The sequence below is a fragment of the Sarcophilus harrisii genome, chromosome 1 (assembly GCF_902635505.1).
Source record: "Sarcophilus harrisii chromosome 1, mSarHar1.11, whole genome shotgun sequence".
Classification (NCBI taxonomy): Eukaryota; Metazoa; Chordata; class Mammalia; order Dasyuromorphia; family Dasyuridae; genus Sarcophilus; species Sarcophilus harrisii.
The window spans coordinates 351,203,804-351,227,867 of record NC_045426.1 but is presented as its reverse complement, the minus strand read 5'-3'; the positions used below and the strand labels follow the sequence as shown (position 1 = coordinate 351,227,867).

Genomic DNA, 24,064 nt, shown 5'->3' with positions numbered 1-24,064 from the left:
TTACAGGGCTGCCCGCCTTTCACTCTTTCGGGGGCAATCCCGGCCCAGAGGCCGATTGCCATCCCTTTCCTCCCCTCCCCCCCAGCCCGAGATCCGCAGAACTGACAACTGTCGCGCTCTGGTTCCCTCTCCCCCTCTCCCAGCCCCGCGCCCCTCCCTTCCGTCTCAGCCACCAGTTTTTTGCAACTTTGTTTTGTTTTTTGAAGAACCCGCTGCGAGCAAGAGGGCTAGCACAAGGGGAGGGGAGAAAGGCTGGGGCCTTTCCCCGCCAACCGGGTAAGGCGCAAGGTCACGTGCGCACGTACGCACGCACGCAAGCACGCACGTCCATGTATGTAATGGGCTCCCGGGGCGTGAGCCTAGCCAGCTGGCCCCAAAGCCCGGGAGTGGGCGGGGAGCGGGGAGAACCTGTCTCTCCCGGGGGAGAAGCAGAAGCAGCTTTCTCCGCGATGTGTGGTGAGACGCCCTGTGACGTGTCCTTCCGCTCCCGCCCCCGCTCCCGCCCCTCCAACCCGGGCTTGGGAAGAAGCGAGCTGTGCGCTCGGAGCGGAAGGGGGCACCGGCTGCGGCGTGAGAGGCCAAAGCGGGGGACATGTCGTCGCTGCGGGGGCACCCGCCGCAGGCCCCGCTGCCGGCGCCTTCCCCGGCGCCCACCGCCCCCGCGTCCCCTTCTTCCAGCGCTGTCAACATCAACCGGCTGCGGGAGCCGGCGCTGCGCGGCCTCAGCGACGCCCTGGATCGAGCCGCGGAGGGCAAGGGCTGGAAGAAGCTGGCGGAGCTCGCGGGGAGCCGGGGGCGCTACAGGCTCAGGTGTCGGAGGGCGGGCCCGGAGGGTCGGAGAGAGGGAATGGAGCTGGAGCGCTTACCTCGGGGCGGGGGGGCGGGAGAAGGAGCTAGCGCGGGTTTGGGAAAGTTAGGGAAAGAGGAGTGTCTGCCACGGGGGTGGCTGGGGGGAAGGCAGAAAGGGGCAGGTTAGCGTGTTTAGAGTGTATTCGGCACCCTCCCCCGTCCCTAAAGAATGAAGTGAGGGGGGACCGGTTTGATTCAGGAAACATTGCTTAGGCCCCTTTTCTGTGCCGGGCGATTCATTCATTATGTGCTGGGACACAAAAAGAGACACAAGCTCGTGCCCACCCTCAAGGAGCTTACAGTCTAATGGCAATTATACACAAACACACACACTGCTTCGGGGATAAGTAGGGAACGGTGGCTGGGAAGACTTCTGTAGTAAGTGAGATTTTAGTTAGGACTTAAGTCCCCAAGTCAAAGGAGGTGTGTAGTCGGAGCATAGGAGGGAGAGACTGCTCGGAGCCAAGAGACCCGAGCAAGGGAAAGACTGGGGGTGGGTAGTAAAGGTTAAAGAGCAAGAAATAATGGATTCACGTCAGGTTAAAAGACATTGAGAAACATGATTTGAACAGAAAGAAAAGAGGAGTGAGACAACCTGAAAAAGAAGGGCGTAAAAGTGATAAACGCAGAAATTAGAAGAAAAAGTGTTGTGTAGAGGGAGAAGCGGGATGAGAACTGGACTAGCATCACTAATTCAGTTAGTAAGTATCTATTCTACCTACTTTTATGTGCCAAGCTCTTAAATGCTGAGGATACAAAGAAAAGATAAAGAAATCTCTATCTCAAGAAACAAAAGTTTAATTGGGAAAGCAACTATGTCCAAACAAGATTTATACAGAACATATAGGAGATTCGGTTACTATTTTTAAAGCATCTTTCACGTGTAAAGACAAGTTCCTGATTTCAAAGAGTTTACAGTCTGGTAGATGAAATGGTACAAAAATATTCATAGGTTGAAAATTTAGTCCAACAGCTTCATTTTATAGATGAGGCAACTGAGGCTCTGAGAGGGAAAAAAAGTGATCTGAGGTCACCGAGGTAATAAATAAAATAATTAGAAATTCAAACTCGGGACTTTTGACTCTTAAGTCCGATGCACATTTTTTTTAGTTTTCTTTTTTCCTAACTTTGTCATTTCCAAATTCTATCCCTCTCTCATTCATTAAGAAGGCAAGAAATATGATATCATATATATATATAAAGTTGTTCAAAACATTTTTACATTAGCCATGTGAGAAAAACAAAAGCAGCAAGAAAAAGTATGCTTCAGTCTGAGAATATCTGTTCTCCATCTGTAGGTGGATAGCATTTTTTATCAAGAGCCCTTTGGAAATAACCTGGTTATTATTAACAGAGTAGCTAAATCTTTCTCAGTTGATTATCATAACAATGTTGACAATACTATGTACAATGTTCTCTTAGTTTTGCTCACTTTGAATCAGTTCATAAGTCTTCCCAGGTTTTTCTAAATCTCCATTTTTTAGAGCATTATAGTATTCCATCACAGTCATATACCATAACTTGTTCAATTCCAACTGATGGGTTGCCCTCGGTTTCCATTTTTTGGCCACTGCAGAAAGAACTTCTGTGAATATTTTTTCTGCATGTGGATTCTGTTCTTTTTTCTTTGATTTCTTGGCATAAAACCTAATAGCAGTATTACTGGATCAGAGGGTACACTGTTTTATAATCCTTTGAACATAGTTCCAAAATGTTTTCTACAATAGTTAAATCAGTTCACAACTCCAATATATTAATTACATTAATGTATCTATCATCTCTTCCAGCATTTGTCCATCATCTTAGCCAGTCTAATGGGAGTGATGTACCTCACAGTAGTTTTAATCTGACTTTCTCTAATTATTGATTTAGAGCATTTTTTCATGGGACTATTAATACTCTGATTTCTTCCTCTGAAAACTTCTAGTGTTCTTTCCATGACAACATACAATAATAAGATAGTATGTAGCGTGCTGGACATAAGGATATTCTACAAAATCTGGAGTAGTTAGGCAATTATTGCTTCAATTAAGAAGGTCCCTGTGTACCTTCTGGGATGTCAGTTAAAAAGCATTTATTAAGCAGCTGTGCTAGGGACTAAAGAAAATCAATAAAAGGCTCTTCCGTTAAGAAGCTCACTTTATAGCAGGGGAAATGACATACAAGTAATTAAATACATACATGAATATAGCATGTCCTAAAAAATTCTATGTCTTTTAAAACTTTAAAGTTTAAGCTATTAAAACTTTAAGCTGCATTAAGATTTTTGGGACACCTTGTATATAGCCTAGGTGGAAAGCAATTTTAAGAAAAAAAAAAGCACTAGCAACTAGGGACCAGGAAAAAAAATCTGCAAAAGGTGGGACTTAAGCTGAGTTTTGAAGAAATGCAGGAGAAGTATAGGAAAACAAAAATAATCAGTCAACAAGCATTTATTAATAATTTATTCTATTTTACTTACACAATACATAGAAGACCCTAGCAGTGTGTGGAGGAGGAGAAAGCTGGGAAAGGCCCCCTGCAGAAGGTGGGATTTTTATTGATTCTTAATGAAAGCCAGGAGGGGAGAGGCTGAAGAGGAAGAGCATTTCAAGCATGGGTACAACTACTGAAAATACAGAGTTGGGAGATGGAATACTTTGTGTAAGAAATAGCAAGAAGGGCAGTACAGCTAGAATAGAGTATGAGGGGAAAAATAAAGTGTAAGAAATTAAAATCTAGGAGGGAGATAAAATTTGAAGAGCTTTAAATGCCCCCCCCAAAAAAAGTCTTTTATATTTAATCCTGAAGGTATAGGAGGTCACGAGCCCATTGAGGAGGAAGTTGGGATGGTCAGCCAAGTAGAAAATTCAACTTGGCAGCTGAATGAAGAGCAGATTGGAGTGACTTGAGTTAAGGAAACCGGTTAGGCTACTGCTGTAGATCAGGTGAAGAAATTGTGAATTAGGGTTGTGCCTGTGTGAGAGAGAACAGATATATGAGAGATAGTGTAAAGATAAAAATAACAACATTTGACCAGAAATTGGATATGTGAGGTGAACAAGAATGAGGATGAGATTGAGATTTCTGGCTTGGGTGATGGCAAAGATGGTGGTAACCCTTGGCAGTAATAGGAAAATTGAAAAGAGAGGAAGGTTTGGGGGGAAGATAATGAATTCTGTTTTGGATATGATAAGTTTGAGATGCCTATGGAAGTTCTAGGTTAAGATGTCTAAAAGGTAATTAGTGGTGTAGCAGAAGAGATCTACTAGGAATGGATATTATAGATCTGGGAATCTTCTGCCTATAGGTGATAAGTGAACCCATAGGAGTTGATGAGATCATCAAATGATAATACAGAACAGAAAGAAGCAGCCCCAGAACAATACTTTGGGAGACACTGGTGGATCAAATAGGATGATCAGGGCAGAGCACTATTACTAAAATCCAGAGGAGAAAGAGTATCTAAGAGAAGGTAATTAAATGTCAGATGCTGCAGAGGGGTTAAGACTGAGGATTGAGAAAAAACCATTAGACTTGGTGATTTAGACATCATTGATAACTTTGGAGAGGGGAGTTTTGGTTGCTAAGAGTTCAGAAACCAGATGCAGAATGTTTAGAAGAGAGATGAGAAGAAAGGAAGTGAAGACCCTGAACATAGAGTTGGGCCAGTAAGAGAAAGATATGGGAGGATAACTGATGGGCATAGTAACATGAAGTAGGTTTTTTAAGAAGGGGATAGACTTGGCCACGTTTGTAAGCATAAGGAAAAGAATTAGTAGACCGTAAGGGATGTACAGTGAGAGAGGAAGAAAAGGGGCGATTCACTGGAGAATTTTTGAAGTTTTTATGGAGGTGTGCCATCTCTTCCTTAAAACAAGTAAAGGAGATAATGGGGTAAGATGTCTAAATGACAAAAGATGGTGTCTAAATAAGACAATGTTGAGGGGAGACAAAATTCTCAGGGAAAGCTAAGTGAAGTATGAGGTAAGATCCTTAGCCGGAAGGTTGAGAAAAAGGGTATACCTTGGGAGTCTTGAGAAAAGATAAGAACATTTGGAACAACCACAGTGGAGAAGTGGGTAGCTAATCCATCAGGGAGCTATGGAATGTTTGCCACTGCTAATGTAGTAGAAAGAACACTGGACTTGAAATCAAAGACTTGGGTTATGTGTGTGTGTGTGTGTGTGTATATATATATGTGTGTGTGTATATATATATATATATATATATATATATATATATATACACACACATATATATGCTAGGTTTTTGTAGAATAGTCATCTGAGTCTTTTAAGCCTTAGTTTTCTCAAGTGTAAAGTGGAACTTAAAATACTTCTAATGTGCATGGTGATGGAATTACTCAGGGCTGAGACAGTCTTATGGAAAGTAGAGTTTTCTCTAAAGATGTTAAACATTTTATACTTTAAACTTTTATACTTTGCTTCTTGTTCCTTTGACAAGATATGAGAGTCTCCTAGATGTTATGTAACCACATGAGAGCTAAAAATTGCTAGCTGTGTGTGTGTGTGTATGTTTTTACTTTAAGACTAATTTCATAACAAAAAATGACATATTTGACAAAGACATATTTCTGGAGTTTAGCACATTAACTTTACAGTAAAGTCCCACACTGAAACAGTGAGTGCCATATAGAGTAATGAGAAGAAAAGGAAATGATTAAGAGATGTTAAGGAGGCAGAATCAATAATACTTGAAAACTGATTTGGGGTTGAAGAGAGAGAAGGAATATCAAACAGAATTTTTAGGTTATAAACCTGGGCAAACAAAGTCAGATTTCCCTTAACAGAAACAGAATTTCTTTAAAAAAAAAAAAAAAAGGAGGGGGGGGAGTTGTTGTTGTTTTAAATTAGCAACAGCATATCCAGATGGAGATATTCAGCAGGAATTTGGAGGTGCAGAACTGGAGAGATAGACTGCAGGGCTGTATAAATTTGGGATAACTGAATTCATGTCATGGGAGCAGACAGAATTGCCAATGAGAGTATAGAGATGAAAATTTTATATGGCTTGGGAAATATCTACATTTAAAAGTTAGTAGATAAAGTGTGATCCAATAGGGGAGATGGAGATGAAGCTTTCAAATTGATGGGAAGAAAACTGAGTTATTTTTGGAAGAGGCCAGATTTCTTTTAAGTACTAAAAGATGAAAATGATGTGTGAGAATGAAACGTAAAATTAAAAGGAAGTAAACAAGTAGAATGAGAATTCTGTCTGGTAGAGGATGATAGGAGGTAGAAAGGAAAAGGGTTGACCTAAAGAGAGATGAGAATTTGGGTAGGATTCATAGGAAAGAGGGACCTTTTCCTTAGCAGACTAGCAACACTGAGACAGAGATTAGAGGAGCAGGAGAGTAATGACACCTAAAAATTCAGTAGTTAATCCCAAGAAGCATGTGGCGGGAATAGCCTTTTCTCATTTTTCCTTTATCACCTCAGACCTTATGAGAATTGGAACTAGATTAGAACATAGGTCGCAGTATTGGTAACTGACAAAAAACAATGCTTCTTACCTCGATGGTGGTGGTAGCCCCTACTCTTTTGGGTTGTGTGAAGATGTAGCACCTTGTAGATACCAGTTGTGCAGATGGTGATGAGAGTGGAGAAGTGTTACCATGTGATGAAAAGGAAACTCGAGGACAGATTATTTTATACTTTGCTTCTTGTTCCTTTGACAAAATATGAATCTCCTAGAAATCACCACACGTGTGAAGTAAGCTCTTAAAAATATTTTTATTTTCAGTTGTCTGGACTTAGAGCAATGTTCTCTTAAAGTACTGGAACCAGAAGGAAGTCCTAGTCGTTGTTTACTGAAACTCCTGGGTGAAAAAGGCTGCACAGTCACAGAATTGAGTGAGTTTCTTCAGGCCATGGAATATACTGAATCAGTTCTCCAACTTCTGGGTCCTCCAGGTTTGTTGTTTCCTTAAATTTACTTATTCACAAAGCCATGGGGACATTGGGATGAGAAAATAGTCTCATTTAAATGATTGAATTATGTTGCCATGTTAATAATAAATGTATCTAGTCACTCTTTGAGTTGTTTCCTTTATTTTCTTTGAATTATTTCCTTTACTGAGGAAATAACTAAAACAGACTTCTTCTGATTTCAAATGAAATTGTGATTCAGCAGCACAATGAAATTGCTAAATGTTTATGAATAACCTAATATTGTTGAGGGGTAGGAGATGAGGGGTGACAAATAACTTAACAGCAATGGGGGCCTGGGGATGGGATCCCAATGTTGGTGTTGCAGGTTTTTGCGTATTTGATCTCCAGGCAAGATTTTTTTTTTTTTTTTTTGGGACAAATAATGGGTTTATTTACACAGAGAAGCCACTCAATGGGCCAATTCCTGATAGGAATTAGCAAAGGTTTGGGTACTGAATCTTGTCTTTTTTTAGACGCCTATGGTTAGGGAGCAATTAGGGGCTAATTTTCAAATCAATAAAGTGTGGTGATTGTTTCCCAGACCAAAGTGATTCCCAGCTCAATTGGGAAGTGGGAGATTCCTGTGGGAACCAGATAGGATGGTGGGGATCATTTTTAGGAATTTCCCCAGGCCAGGTGCCCCACCCTTCACAAAGATCAGGGAAACAGAGTCCTTATTACATCAGTATGATCTCTAACTTTCTGAACAAGTGAATATTACATTGGTTTTAAAGTATGAGATCATCAGCAAAGTGATATTTTAAAAATTTAACTCAGTATAATTATCTTCCCAAATTAATAAACATTTATTGAATGCCTGGGCTCAGAGCATTATGTTGAATTCTAGGAATACAAATATGAAAAATGACACAGTATCTTCTCTTTAGTACAAGGATGAAACATGTGAACCAATTACTTCAGTATAAGTTAGAATGTGATAAGTGCATTGAAGAAGCCTAAAGGAGATCCTCAGGAAGGATCTCATGGTAGGGGGAACCCCTAAGCAGAAAAGGATTTCACAAATGCACCTGAGGTGGAGAACAAAATAATATTAACTGGAACTTCTAGTATATAAGGAGAACACTTTGAAACCAGGCCAAGAGGTTTTTACTTCAGTCCTTTCTTTAGTCGTTGGGTATCTACTGAAGGTTTTTTGAACATGAGATTATGAGATTGTATCTGTGCATTAAAAATGCTACTTTAAGGATTTGTGATGAAAAATGCTATCCATATCCAGAGAGTACTAGAGTGCAGATTGAAGTATTTTTTTAAAAAATTTTCTTGCCTTTTTTTTTTTTCACATTATGGCTAATACTGAAATATTTTATATCATCTCATATATATAATGGATATAATATTTCTTAGCTTTTCAGGGTATCAGGGAGAAGTGAATGAAGAAAGAGAATTTGGAACTGAAAACAAAAATGAAATTTTTTCCTTAAAGAAGGAAATATTACTTTGGCCAGCAATATATGGGTTTGGTTAATGAGGAGTGATACCAGACACAAGGAAAAACTAGTTAGGACACTGATCTAGATTAGAGTTTATGCTTGAGTGGAAGTAGAAGAAATTGGATACAGAGGTAAAGTGAACAGTACTTAGCAGTTGATTGGATAGTAATTGAGGGGCATGTGAAGGGATTATCAATTGGATAGTAATTGAGGGCATGTGAAGATAAAGGAAAGATTCAAAGATAACTGGAAGCATTTAAGTCTGAATGAATAGGAGAGTGGACATAAACTTAAGAGAAGAAGTAGTTCTGGGGGAAAGGTAGGTTTAGTTTTGACTTTGATGTAATGGCAGGATGTATGTGTTTTAATGTCTAATAGAATGTTGGAATAGAAGACTAAGAAGAGTATTAGATTAAGAAATTAGCTTTATAGGCTTTGTATTTGTGATAGGGATTTGATTGGGAAGATTTCTTGTTCTTCTCTTGAGTATATCAATTTATGAAAATCTTCAATTACTTAAATTTCTGTACAAAATCCTGCTCTAAATATCTCATGTCACAGAGCTTATACTGAATTCTTGAATGTCATACCATTATAGTGTAAGTTCTGACTGGTTTAGTTAACTATCCCATGAGATATTTTTACAAAACTAATCATTTTTTAAGGGGGAATCCCACCCCCCAACTTTTATTTATGAATTAAATATAGTTAGAAACAACAGCAACCAAAAAAACAAGAAGCAAAAAACCCTGAATACAGTGAGAAAATATAAATAGGACTTGAAGATGGAAGTGGCTGTCATTCATGTTTGGTTTGTATTTTATTATAATGTTGTGATCACAATGATCATATAAATTATAACTAACAGCAGAAGAAAAAATTATTTCCCTGGAGAAAAAAATAATTTAGCCAGATATAAGGGATACTATTAATCTAAAGTCACAAGTGTCTAAGAATATAATAAGTTGAGAACTATAGGAATTATAAGGAACTGTTTTTGTCACTTTTATTTTAAACAAGAAAATGGGGGATAAATGTGCTTATTGTTAGAAAATTCATCTACAGATTAAGTGAACTCTGAGTTATTTACATATAAATTATCTTTGATGGCCTGCCCTTTTTTAGGTAGCACATTTTCAGAGCATAATTTTCTCCCCTTACTAATAAGAATTTTTCAAATGGTCTATTTCTGGTAGAACTGAGCAGGGAAGAAATATTTCTTCAGTAGATTTTCAGTTCCCTTCCATTACAATTGATCCTCACATTCTCTTATGTAGTTCTTGTTTAAGTTCACCCACAGAACTTCCCCAAGATTAACCCATTGTTATTTTTTCTAAATCTTGCTTTTTTGTGGGTATCAATGCAATATCCAGTCATTGATCAAACATTTGGTAAATGTCTACTGTGTCTAGGTCCAGATACATAAGTACAAAAAATGAAACAATCCCCGTTCACGATAGAAACTTAACATTTTAATTGGAGAAATGACAAGATTATATAAATCAGTAAATACAAAATGCTTAAAATACAAAGGAGGGGTGAGGGCACTAGCAATTGGTATCAGAATTAATGTAGAATATGGTACTAGAATTGTGTCTTAATAGATGAACTCTAAAATGAAGATTTAAGAGGATGTGCACTCCAGGGATGAGGAGTAGCCAAAGCAAAAGCAGAGAGACAGGAAATGGAGTATTATTTGAGGAAGAAAGAGAAGACCAGTTTAGTTCTTTGGGATGAAAAATGATGTCAGAGGAAGCTGGAAAGATAGGATGTTGCCAGGCCAGCTAAACAGAAAAGTTTATATTTTTTTTCTTAATAGTAAACCACAAGAGTTTTGTTTTTTTTTAATAACTTTTTATTGACAGAATATATGTATGGGTAATTTTTTACATTATCCCTTGCACTCACTTCTATTCTGACTTTCCTGCCTTCCTTCCTTCCACCTCCTCCCCTAGATGGCAGGCAGTCTTATACATGTTAAATACGTTATAGTATATCCTAGATACAATATATGTGTGCAGAACCAGACAGTTCTCTTGTTGCATAAGAAGAATTAAACCACAAGACTTAATTGAAGAGTCACATATCTCTAAGATTAAGGGAAATCACTTTATTATTAGGAATATTTAGGATAGATTGGAGTGTTAAGAGACTAGGCAGAAAGAAAAAATAGGAATTATGGTATTTTTGACAAAAATAGGAGTTTGGAAGAGGAAAAGATTTAAGGAGAAAGATAAATTCAGTTTTAGACATGTTGACTTTGAGATATCTCTGGGACACCCATCTGTTAACCATCAGTCTCACCATATGACAGACCCACCTACATTTTCTGGACATAGATTTCCTCAGTAAAGTTCCTTAATTCTTTGTCTTGCTCCTAAGAAATTTGTTGTGATTTGTTTTGGCCATTATGTACTTTTCTATTGTCTTTTTGATTATCCATAATTTTATTTATTTGGAAACTAAGATACTCGATTTGTAACTATACAGTATCATTTGGAGGAAATTTGTAGTAAAAAAAAAAACAAAACAACTTTGTATAAGGACTAGATTAAGATTATTAAAAATACCATATAACATGTTTTTTGACTTTTTCCTTTTTTATTGTCTGCATTTATTTTATTTTAAAATTTTATTTAGTATTTTAAATTTCTCCAATTACACATGAAAACAATTTTTAACATTCATTTCAAAAGCTATGAGGTCCAATTTCTCTCCCTTCTTCCAGAAACATAATTTTCCAAATACAACTTAGTCTGCTCTCTTCAATTCTGTACATTTGTAGAATCTGTCTCCAGTGTATGTACTACTGTAGTAATTCAGTAGACTGGCTCATTTAGTACTCTAACATCAATCATGTTAATAAATAATGCTAGTTCACATTTTGATAACACTTTAGAGTTTAAATGTTACTTTTCTCACAACCCTATGAGATAGGATATTTTCCCCAAAAAACTAGATTCAAGTTATTTTTAAATTATTCCTTTTATGTTATTTTCATATCTCTTCTTCCATGAACATATTTGGAAGCAAACTGTATTCAGAGTGTTTGACATAAAGCATTCCGATATCAAATAATAGTAATGATTCTTTATCTCCTGACTTAAATTGTGACCAGTTATCTTTGATCATGATTATCTATTAAATTTGTACTTCAAAATGTATTTACATTGAAAGATGGCTAGGTTCCAAAAACAGCCATTATCAGTACCTTTTTCTTGACAAATGTACATAATTATAACTAATCTTATAACTTTGAATTATTTAGGTAATTCTGCACTGACTATAAATAGCAAGTTGGTATAATGAAATCATTTAGATGATCTTTTTTCATCTCTTATGTATTACTGCACTGAAAAAAAAAATAGTTGTGCTAATGGGAAATGTTTTTGTGGTTTTATACCTCCAAGCAGAGAATATAGAGTATTGATTAGATTATGTAATATTATTATTGCCTTACATTTGTATAGTGCTTTGCCATTTTCAGAGCATTTTTGAAACAGTGTATTAATAGTTATTCTGAACTTGAAAAATAACACATATATACAGTTACATATATAAAGAACAAAAAAAAAGATTGGATATGACACTTTGAATCCATATTTTAACTTTTTAAAAATTGTGCAATAAAATCAACATGTTAATTTTAAAAAAAAATCTCTTATTTGTCCAATTTTCCTTTTGAGCTTTTTTTTTTCTCTGCATTAAAAAAAAAACCTACTTCTGTTATGGGCCAGAACTCTGAACTTGAAACAAGGATTCTTACAAGGTGTTAAGTCAGTCGAATTGATAAAGACAATGGTTATCTAGTTTAGCATGGTGCTTAAAGTTCTCTAGTTCAGTACATGTACTTAGTCCTTAATATAGTTCTACAAGATTCACACCTATGATAATGTAATTATAAGAGAGCATAAAAGCTGGGACAAGTTCAGCCAGAGTCAAAGCCAGAGAAGACAAAGGACTACTGGACGCAGGAGCTCAAGCTCTCAGAGCCAAGGAGAAAGATTCATTCCGTCTTCTGTCAGGGTCCTGGTGGCTCTCCTGGGGGACTGAGAGACAGAATCATTTACTTCATCTCACACCACCATAGTGGTAGGCCTGTCCTACTTAGCTTCTCTACTGAAACCAAGACTCCAAAGGTCTCTAAGAAAGCTAACCTGGGTCCCAGGAAAGGAAACTAGATTGTGAAGGAGAAAATAAACTTTTCTCCTTTGTATTTTAACACTTGGCTGTGGTGATTACTGAAACAAAGCCTGCTCCCAAGATCTTCAGAAAACCCAAATGAGAACATTACATACTTCAATGTTCTTTTTCTTTTCTATCTTTCTTAGCATCACTGCTAATATTCGACCTCTTCCCTTTCTATTCTTGTTTAAAAAAAAAAAAGAGAGAGAGAGAGGGAAAAAAAACAATTAAGCCCCTAACAAGTAAGCAACATAGTTAGGATTGTCTTTTGTTGCACTCAAAATGGCTTTGTTCTGGGGAGATGGCATTGACCTCTGGGGGTGTATGTGTTACTTAAAGGAACTTTTGAGTAATGTCATGCTTAAATTCCTTCTAACAGTTAGAAATTTTTTCAGGAATAAATGTTAAGATCCCAAAGGCAGTGCCTATAGGTGTCTGTCTTCACAAGATGATGCTTTTGAGTAATTATCTGATGAGTATAAGGACATTTTGTATATCATTAGTTTCTAGAGTAAAACTGTTCAATACCCAAATACAAATGTATTTGTATGTTGCTAGGGACAGTAGATAGATTTCTGAAAAGCCTGAATTACATTTTTAAGTGCAGTAAAAAAAAGAAAATTTCTTAAATGGAATCTGTGGTGAATGTTTTTGAAAAGTGCAGAATCACCGCCTAATATATATATATATTTAAGTTTTTAAGTTTTTAAGTTTTGCATATCAGATCTTCAAAACAACTGCATATGCCTTATCTACAGGTGTTGAATGCATATACTTGCTTAAATATGAAGTTTCATTCTACTGTGTAATATTTTCCCAAGCTTACAGGAAATCAAGTCACCTGACAGACTACCAACAGATAATGTCTGAAAATGTGCTATTTGCCCAGGAACTACGCAAATCTTTTAAAATAGAATTTTCATTTATTTTTCATTAGCTATTATATATATCCTAGAAATATTTTAAATTACATGTAACCTGTGCTATCCTTAATTATATTTGTTCAGCATCCCACTCATAGGAGTTAAATGGGTGGTTGAGAGTAAATGTGTACTCCTTTAACACAATTGTAATTTGTTTAAGAAAGGAAATGAGTGGGTAGAACATGAGAATTGAATATTGAGAATGCTATTCTTTCCTGAGAACAATTTTTAAAATAATATTAAGTTTTAATTCCCAACTGTGAAGCAACATAGAATGAAGCATAATAGACTCAATTTTTAGAAAACTAAACTATAGAAGGTGTCTGTGATATATTGTAGAATCAGAAAATCTGAGATTTGAGAGAAACTTTATTTAGTTTAAACAGTCTATAGGGTGAGAAAAGTTTCTTTATCAAATTAAATTTGTGTGATATTCCCTCTTTGAGCCAAATCCAATGAGATTAAAGTGTAAATGAGCTTTGAACCTTCTTTTCCTGAAGTGTAATAGATTTTTTTTTTTTTTTTGGCCTCTTCATATGATGTAATTTACCCCATTTTATTTCCCCTTTTATCTTCTTCCAGTATAATTTCTTTTTTACCCCTAGTTTGTATTTTATATCATCATAATAAAGTCAAATTATATTTTTACCCTCTACATTATATCCCTAATAGATAACAATTCTCAAGAGTTACACATATGATCTTCCCATGTAAGGATGTACATCCCTTCCAAAAACTTTAAAAAAAAAAACAAAACAATCTTATTCTTCCCTTTTTACCAATTTATACTTCTCTTGAATTCTGCTTTTGAAGATAATATTTTCTATTCAGCTTAGGTCTTTTCATCAAAAGTAATTGAAACTCCCCTATTTCATTAAATGTCCCATCTTTTTCTCTGAAAGATTGAGTAGTTGATTCTTGGCTGTAGTCCAAGCACCTTTGCCTTCTGGAATTTTATATTCTAAGCCTTTTGAGCTTTTAAAGTGGAAGCTGCTAAGTCTTGGGTAATCCAGATTGATTAAAATCCAATGAAATATTTTATATTTTCTTCTGTTTTTTTTTTTTTTTTCATTTTTTTGTTTTTGTTTGACAATTCTTGCTGTCTTATCGTGTCATTCGCTTCCATTTGTTCAATTCTAATTTTTATTTTTTAATAAAGCTTTTTATTTTCAAAACACATGCATAAATAGTTTAACATTTACCCTTTTAAAATGTTGTGTTCCAATTTTTTTTCTCCCTTCCTTTCCCCACCCTTTCCCTCTAGAGGACAAATAATCCAATATATGTTAAACATGCACAATTCTTCTATGCATATTTCCTCAATTATGCTACACAAGAAAAATCAGATCAAAAAGGAAAAAATTGAAAAAGAAAACAAAATGTAAGCAAACAACAACAAAAAAGAAAATATTATGTTATGATTCGCACTCAGTCTCCATAGTCCTGCCTCTGGACTCTCTTCATCATAAGAACATTGAAACTTACCTGAATCACCTCACTGTTGAAAAGAGCCATGCCCATCACAAGTGATCATTGTATAATCTTCTTGTTGCCGTGTACAATGTTCTCTTCAACTTCACTTTACAGCAGTTCATGTAACTCTTCAGGCTTTTCTGAAATCATCTTGCTGATTGTTTCTTATAGAACAATATCAATTCTAATTTTTAGTGAATTATTTTCTTCAGTTACCTCTTTTTTTAACCTCTTTTTGCATTTGGTCAATTGAACTTTTTAAGGAGTTGTTTTGTTCATTGGATTTTTTTTTTCCCATTTTACCAATTCTGTTTTTTAGGGAGTTGTTCTCTTTTTCCATTTCACCAAACCTGTTTTTAAGAAGTGATTTCCTTCAGCATATGTGTGTGTGTGTGTATGTATATATATATATCTTTTTCATTTAACCAATTGTATTTATTAAGGAGTTTTTTTTTTTCAGATAATTTTTATTTCCTTTTCCAAAGCTCTCGTTTCCTTTCTCCATTTTTCTTCTAATTCTCTTTCAAGATTCTTTTTGAATTCTTCCAATAGAGTCATGAGTTGGAGACCCACTCATCACCCTCTGAGGCTTCATCTGGAAGCATTTTGATTTTACTGTCCTCAAGTTTTGAAGTCTATTCTTCCATGTGTCCATGATAGCTATCTGTGATCAGAGCTCTTTTTGTCTTTTTGCTCATTTTAAAAAGTTGAGGTCTGCTCCTGGGGCAAAGTGAAGATTGTCCCTAGCTTCCTTTACAGGATGACAGATGGGTTTTATGCTGCTCTGAGGCCAGTGCTGGTAGCTTCTATCCTGTGCTGGGTGACCAATGTCCAAGTCCCACTAATGCTAGGGATCAGGAGCTCACTATTTGCTCTCTGTAGTTGCATTAGAGATCTCATGGATAATCTCCTAATCTCCTGGCTTTTGAACCAAGGCAGAGTAGCCAACACTGTTATATTTTGGCTTAGATTCCCTGCCTCTACTTTGAGCCTCTCTGCTCTCCTGCCTTGGGCCACGTCTCCCCCTCTCCCACCCTCATCCCCATTGAAACAGATCTTTCCTGAAGTCCTTCCAAAATATCTTCTGCTGAAAATTTGTTACACTCGAAATATTTATAGGTTCTATCACTCCAAAATCTGTACAGAGGCTTGATTTAGTATTGATTCTGAGGAAAACCAGGAAGAACTCAAAGACCTGTCTATTCTCTGCCATCTTGGCTCCTCCTCTCCCAACAAGTATTTCTAACTTAATTCCTAACAGATTGTTATCTACCTCTAATAATTTCACTGACAAAAATTTTGAACTTTTAGGCATTTTTAACAAAAATATCTAATGCCCATTGTTGGATAGTACTGCACGGGAATTTTTAAAATCTCTTTTTGGAAATATATAATTGTGTTTTTGCTTATTACCTGAGAATATTTGCCAGAACAAATTATTTAATAGTTTTAAGAGTATACTATCTCCCTGTCAACAGAAAGGTTATAAATTCAAATTGCAGAATACATTTTCAGATACAATCAACATTGGAATTTATTTTGCTTTATATACATTTTTGTTACAAATTGTCATTGTCATTTCTTTTGAAATGCACAGGAAAAAAAATTCAGAAGGAATCATAGACTAACTGGTATGAAGAAAGGTCAGGAATGAAACCTAGAGATGAATAAAAGAGTGAGCATGATTATCCTGAGCACTTTCTTAGAAATAGGAATCCACAAAGAACTTTTCCATTAGAAAAGGAGGTCTCAAAAGCCAATGCATTTTCTAAAGTGAGAAGGCCACAAGGGGAGAGGTATCTCCCTGGGAAAGAAGGTTGAAGTCTTGAGAAGGAAGGAAGGAGGAGTGAACATGGCTGCCCTATGTACTTCCTCAAAATGAAGGTTCCAGGAGGAAATGTATTTACTTTTGCAAGTAAGGGGAAAAAACTTAAGACCCATGAAGAGTGTGACTTAGGCAACATCACACAGGTTGGAATCTAGAGTTAGATTAGAAGAACAAGAAACTTGAAGTGTACCAGGTTAGGGCCAAATCAAGGAGGTCCAGAATAAGGAGCTTTGATAGTTGAAAAAACTTTACCTGAAAAGTGAGAAATGACATTAAAAATTCCAGTTTATGTTAATCTTTATTCAACAATTCTTCAAGTTCTTTCAGGGTTTGTGTCTTTCCCTAACATGAAGTTCCACCATTTTAAAGTTCTTTTGAGAAAGAACTTCTACACCAGATATTAAGATATATTATCTAGTGATATGAATATCATATCATAAAGCATTTCCTTATAAAAGTCATATTTTCAACTATTTTAAAATGAAATAAAGCCTTTTATTAGGTGTTTTCAACATAATACTTTTTTAACTATAGTGTAAGGTGTAGTAAATTTAGAATGTGTATTGCTGTGAACTATACCTTCATCAATATCATAAAATCTAACATATATTGCAAATACTATGTGCCAGGCACTGTTTGAAATGGTTTACAATTATTGCCATATTTGATGCTCAAACACCGGAAAGTACATGCTATTATTATCTCCTGTTTCACAGTTGAGGAAACTGAGGATAAGTGACTTTCCCAGGATCAGAGAACTAATAAGTTTCTAAGGCATTATTTGAACTCAGGTTTTTGTGACAGCAGACCTGTTGCTGTACCACTCAACTGCCTTGATAATAGTCCTTTACTTCAGAGCAGTTAAAAAAAAAAAAAACATATAATTTTGCCATATCCCATTGTCCCATCCCAATAGAACTTTGTAATTGTTTACTTTATCTCTGAAGATCTGGGCAGTAATATAGCTATGTTGTAGACAATTGAAATGCCTTTTTTTTTCCTAGCCTATCTTCTGAGTTACAGAAGAAGTTATTGGAACCATTAGTCTATTTGGAGCAGATGGATTATTTATTAGAAGAGCTTGCCTTGAATAAAATAAAATAGATTTATATTTTTAGCAAAGCATTTCACAAAGTTTCATTCTGTTCTTGTAGGCAAGATGGAGAAGAATGGTTTGGGCAGTGGTACAGTTAGATAGATTTGGAGCTAATTGACTCAGGGAGTCCCAGTCTTTAAAAATTAACTTGAAATCAATAAAATAAATTGAAATAAATGAAAAAGTAGAATAGGCGATTTGGAGGGGAGGGCAGTAGTTGATTCTCTCACACTCAAAATCTCCAAAATGTTGGTGTGTTGGAAAGAAGAATCTGATAGACTGAAGGTTAGACTAGAGGATTTCCTAGGTCCCTTCCAGCTCTGAGATTCTCTGATTTTAATTTCTAGGTAATGATGGACTTATTATAAGGTGGGATAATACCATTAGAAGGGAACATGTTGCTCTTTCAAAAATAATTTTTTTAGTGACTAATTCAATTTCATTTTGATTAAACATTCACCAAATTAGTAAAATATCAAATAATTGATTATTATTGTTTTATCCAGAGGAAATAGTGCTGAAATGTCAGTTTTATTCATTTAGCAAAAATTGATTGAGTGCTTGCTATGTGCCAAGCACTATGATAGATACGTAATAAGATGCAAAGATAAAAAAGTTCCACACCCTAAGTAGTTTAGTCTAGTAGCAGAGGGAAAATATGCATACTAATACTTAATATAAAGTAGAATATAATAAATACAGAGGTACCATCCAGGTATTATAAAAGGGCAGAGAAGGGAGAAGAGTATGTCTGGCTGATGAATTTGGGAACATTTTGTGACTTCCTGCATTTGAGTCAACTTAGTGAAGAATGGTTATGATTTTCACCAGAAGAGTTGGGGGTGGATAATTCCAAGGTATATAGAGCAGTGTGAGCAAAGACACAAAGGTGTGTAATTTGGTGGATGTATTAAGTATTTTAGTTGATTTTAGGGTAGGGAATAGAAAAGGAAATGTATACAAAAAGGTTCAAATGTGTTTATAGAAGTCCTTGAATTTGATCCTAAAGAATTTGGGTTAATGAAGTAGACTCATAATAACTATAATAATATCTTACATATGTAAATTGCTTTAAGTTTTCAAAATGCTTTATGTACATTATCTCATTTGACTAATGTTTGAATAATATATGAAAAGATCTGTACAATTTACACTCCCTATCATGATATTTTATAGTGAACAAAGGAGAAATGTCCTTAGTGGATATGTTTTTTTTCTGAATACTTTTACAAAATCATTACATTCACTTCTATGAACATGGCATGATGATTTTTAACTGGAAACTTATAACAAATCCACAGTCTAATTGCAAATTTTTCATTTAATTTGAAGAATATTAATTAGGAAAGCTTTTCTCATCACTTGAATTTTCATTTTTTCCCCTAAAGGAATAAAGATTATTGTAAACCCAGTCTCAAAAGCTATATTAGCAGGACAACACGTCAAGCTTTGTTGCCGAGCAACTGGGCATCCTTTTGTGCAGTATCAATGGTTCAAAATGAAAAAAGAGGTAATAATCTTTTACATTTACATAAGTTCAAACCGACAGATAAGAAAATTAGGAAAAGTGAGTTAGTGTCCTGAATATCTTTTAGGGAATTTTTAAAAAGTACATATAAATATTGTATTAACACTACAATTTATTTCATTAGATATTATTCTAGCAGCGTTTAGTCCATTTGTAATTCTTTGGTTCATTTCCCATGTAATCCGACACTCCTCACTTTTATACCTTTGTATAATAGAAGGTTTTGGATCAATAAAAATGTAACATTCCACATTAATAATCTCTAATTGGGTTTTTCTTTTAAAATTTGTTCTTTTCTGTTAACTCTAATAATAGATGTGCCATTAAAAAGGTGTTTTCTTTATGGTTACTTAACTCATAAAAATATTTTACACAAACCAACAGAGAAACAGTTTCTAATTTTTAAAGATGTGAGTAATTGAACTATTTTTAAACATTGTAGCATAGCTGATTTTCTATTACATAAGATAGGCACTTTAGTGATGGAATAACCCATGCAGAGTTATCCATCCCAGAAGCTAAGCAAATAGTGAAATAGTAAGTTAGTGATGCAGGTTAAATGAGAGCATTCTAGTTGATTTGTTCCTTTTACCCACTTTGTTTATCCCTTTGGATAATTTATCTTTCACAAAGGATAAAGTTGAAGTCTACCTTTATGATTAATAATTAATGTAGGAAATAATATGAGTACTGACAGTCTTTGAAGAGAAAAGAAATAGGAGAGTAGTGAGAAGCTAACAAGGAGATTGATTGGGGAATGACTAAACATGTTGTGGTAAATGAATGAAATGGAATATTATGATAGGGAGGAAATGAGGATTATGAAGCAAGTGGAGTAGCAGAGGAAAATGTACATAAGCTGATGCAAAGTGAAATAAACAGAACTAGAAAAACATTAGTGAAATTATAGTGGTCAAAGTTGTTTCTAAAGAAGTATAAGAAGGCTGAACTATTTTCTTTCTTTTTTTTAGTCTGTGTTATAAAAATATGACTCTCGGGGGAAGAAAAAGAGGGGTCCATTGGGAAATTTAAATGAAGTAAAACCAAAAGATCCAAATAAAAATAAAGAAAAATTAGTTTCTCTATGAGAATTGACTTGATGTTTTAAAACTTTTAATTGTAAAACAATTTTTTAAACCAATAGTTGTTCCAGAAGAAGACTCACACATTTTGTGTGATCCCATGATCATGAATTATATCTATTAGGCTTTTAAATTTATATTTTATTAAGATTATTTTTAAAAGAAATTTTAAGATTGCATATATTAGGCTTTAAAATTTTAATTTTCTTAAGGTTCTTTTTAAAAGAATTAAATTAAACAAGAATTTTAAAATTCCTTTTTTTGTGTGCTTGGCATAGATTCCACATGGGAATTCTCCAGAGCTTATTTTTCATCCAGTGCTTGCAAAGGATTCTGGCTTTTATGTTTGTCGAGTGAATAATAATTCTGCCTTTGAATTTAGTCAATGGGCACAGCTGGATGTTTGTGAAGTCTCTGAAGATTCCTATAGTAAGTGTCAAATTAAATTTTCTTTTAATTTGGGGATGTAAAGAAGAATGGTTGCTTTTTCTCCTCTCTGCTTTGGTAATATTACTTAAAACTAATTTAAATTCCTCCCATTTTCTGTTGAAACTCATGTTTAATTTAAAACATGAAAATAAAATAAATTTGAATTCACTTGAGACCCTGTATTGTGATACTTATTTTTATCCATACCCAGGTGGCTAAGATTTGTGTATTGTATAAAACAAACAAAATAAAGCTCTTTGGAAATCGTTTTTGTGTCACATTAAGATTTAATAGATAATCAGTTATATGGTTCATGGAAAATTCAATCCAATAAGCATTTATTAAATATCTACCATGTATAAGAATGTGCTAGGCACTAGAAATATACAAAAATGAAAAATCAAGGATCCTGCATTTCTAGTGAGAGGATAGGGGAAGGACAGAATAAATATACAGTTAACTATGGACTTTGGTTTTGGATATATTGGACTTGAAAATACTATCTAGTGTATGTAAGAATACTAATTCACCTAAGTGAAGAAGTTTGTGAGGAGAGTTCAAAAGAGAGATGGGGATAAGAGATATAGATCTGGGCATCATTTACAGAGAGATGATAGCTGAAAAATTATATCATTGAAAGAGAACATAGAGCCAGAAGGGAAAAAAAAAAAAAAAAAAAAAACCAGAGATATAGCCACACAGGATGCAGAACATAGATGTTGATCCGGCAGAGGGAACTTACTAAAAATGACCACTAACACATATAAAGAACAATGGCCAGAAGAGAGAAAAGCTAAGTTAAAAATAAAGGAATGACCAAGAGCATCAGATATGATAGGATGAGAATGGAAAGAAGTTCTTTGAATTTCTTAATAAAGATGGGAAATAGGAAAGAAAGGGGCTAAGGAAAAAGATAAAAGGGAAGGTAGATTAAGGGAGATATTAGTCAAAAGCAAAACATACTGTAAAAGAGGGGGAGGAAAAGAAAGAGAAGAATAAGTGTAAGAATAGGATAGAATGAAATACACAGCATTCATAACTGAATCTGTAAAAAAAAAAAAAAAAATTGGAAGGGAATAGTGGAATGAATTAGAAATCAGAATCCAGCAATATATTGTTTACAAGAAATATACTTTAAACAATAAAATACATGCCATATTAATATAAGTAGCTGGAGAAGAATTTCTTTCTCTTTAGCTGAAGTTTTCAAAAAAAAGGCAAGGGTAGAAGTCACCATTTCAGATAAAGCAAAAGCAAAAATAGACCTAATTAATGGAAAGAAACAGGGTAACTACATTTTACTAAAAGGTAGCATAAACAATATCAGTATTGAACATATATATATACATATATAATGGCATACCAACATATTTATCAAATGGCATAGGAAAAAAAATAAAAAAAATTATAATAGTGGGAAACTTCAATTTCCTCTCTAAAGACCTAAATAAATTCAACTCCCCCCAAAAGAAAAAGTTGTTAATAAATAAGAACTTTATAAAAGTTAAATATAGAGAAGAACAGAAATAGAAGTATGCCTATTTCTCAGCTGTACATGCCAAATTCGCAAGAAGTATCCAAGTATAAAAACCTTGCAAATACAGAAAAGATCTTATCTTGCATTCCACCTGAGAAGGTTTAATTACCAGAATATCAAAAGAATTTTAGTTGTTATTAAAGAGACCATATCTCAAGACAGGCTATATTGGTGGCAGCACAGATAGCATCAGTCATTCTATAAGTATTCATTGCCTACTATATGCTAGGAACTATTTTAGGTGCTGGAAATAAAAGAATAAAGAATCAAATAATCCCTACATGCAATGAGTTTTTACTCTAATGTGGGAAACTAAGTACATATGAAAATCGATGCAACATAAAGTTAATTTTTAAAAAGTGTATATACTTATACACATAAAATAGTTAAATACATGATAGATTAGAGGACATTTGCAGTTGAGGAATCAAGAAGGGCTTCAGGCAGAAGATCATGCCTGAACTGCATCTTAAAGGAAGAGGGACGCTGAAGATTAAGAGGAGAGTGTCTAAATGAAAGGCACAAAAAACTTACATTTTAATGTGGCGGATAGCAGGTATATATGAACATGACTGTATAGAAGCTATTCACTTTACCATGTAATAGCCAGTAAAGATAATATTAACTTATGGGATTTCTATGAGGATCAAATCTATTTTACAAATCTTAAAGTGCCATATAAATATCAACTACTGTTATTATTACCTATTATATGTAAAGCACAGTTAGATGCTGAAGTACCAAAAAAAAAAAAAACCAGTCCCTATTTTCATGGAGCTTACAGTGTAATGGGGAAATTACCTTTAAACAAGTACTTAACACAGCATAGTACTTAGCATAGTACCTCTGACAGAGAAGGAATTTCATAATGATTGAATAAGAATATTATTGATTGCTTCAAAAAGAATATAATATACATTAAAAAGATAATAGATATGAGTAGTAATTTTTTCATGGAAGTAATGGAAATAGTACAATAAGAATAAAAAGTCAGACCATTTAAAAATAGATTCTTTTATTCTATATTTGTAATTCTGCATCCCCACTTTTTTAAGTTTTTAAAAATCATGGAAGATTTTGATTAAGTAGAATAAAATGATTATCATAATGATTGGTAAAAGAACAAAAATTTTATTTTTAGTTTAAAAACAGATTTTAAAATTTTATTTTTAAAAAAAAGTAACATGTTTTCCCACACTTTAGTGAATTTAAAAATGGCCTTTTTTGCTACAGACTTTATTTAGAGAGTTTATGGTAAATACTAATATAAAAAATCTAAAACATTACAAACATAAGTCATATCACAGTATATTGAATATAGTATTGAAACTGATTTTAATGCTTTGTGCCCACAAATCATCAATGCTAATTTACATATGTGTAGCAGGTGAGATTGCCATTCTTCTTTCATTTTAAAATATAATGGAAATGTATATTTAATCATAAAATACATTCTATATGCAATTATTTTAACAATTTTTCTCCAAAACAACCTCTTCATAATTGCAGGTTGTTAATTAATGATACATTTATGAAACATCTTTGTCTCTTACTATCTGTGGGACAAGTTGTTGACAAGTCACTTAAACTCTGTGGGTCTCAGTTCCTCCTGTGAAATGAAGAAGTTGGACTAGATGACCTCTAATGCCTTTTTCTAAATCTATAATCATGTGACCCTCATTAGAAAAAAACTAATAAAGTTAGGGATTTGGTACACAATAATTAGTTTTTATAAAACAAATTTATTGCA

General features: G+C 34.5%; 1 protein-coding gene across 2 annotated transcripts in view; it reads left to right on the top strand.

Annotated features, from left to right (window-relative positions):
- The first annotated feature begins 513 nt into the window (after positions 1-513).
- Positions 514-24,064, top strand: part of MALT1 (MALT1 paracaspase) — an 87,111-nt gene continuing 63,560 nt past the window's right edge. For both annotated transcript variants that reach the window (XM_031945910.1, XM_031945909.1), the window contains exons 1-4: positions 514-810; positions 6,595-6,764; positions 19,127-19,248; positions 20,627-20,777. In XM_031945910.1, coding sequence (XP_031801770.1) covers positions 593-810; positions 6,595-6,764; positions 19,127-19,248; positions 20,627-20,777 — 661 coding nt within the window. In that variant the 5' untranslated portion in view covers positions 514-592. The remainder of the gene's footprint in view (positions 811-6,594; positions 6,765-19,126; positions 19,249-20,626; positions 20,778-24,064) is intronic.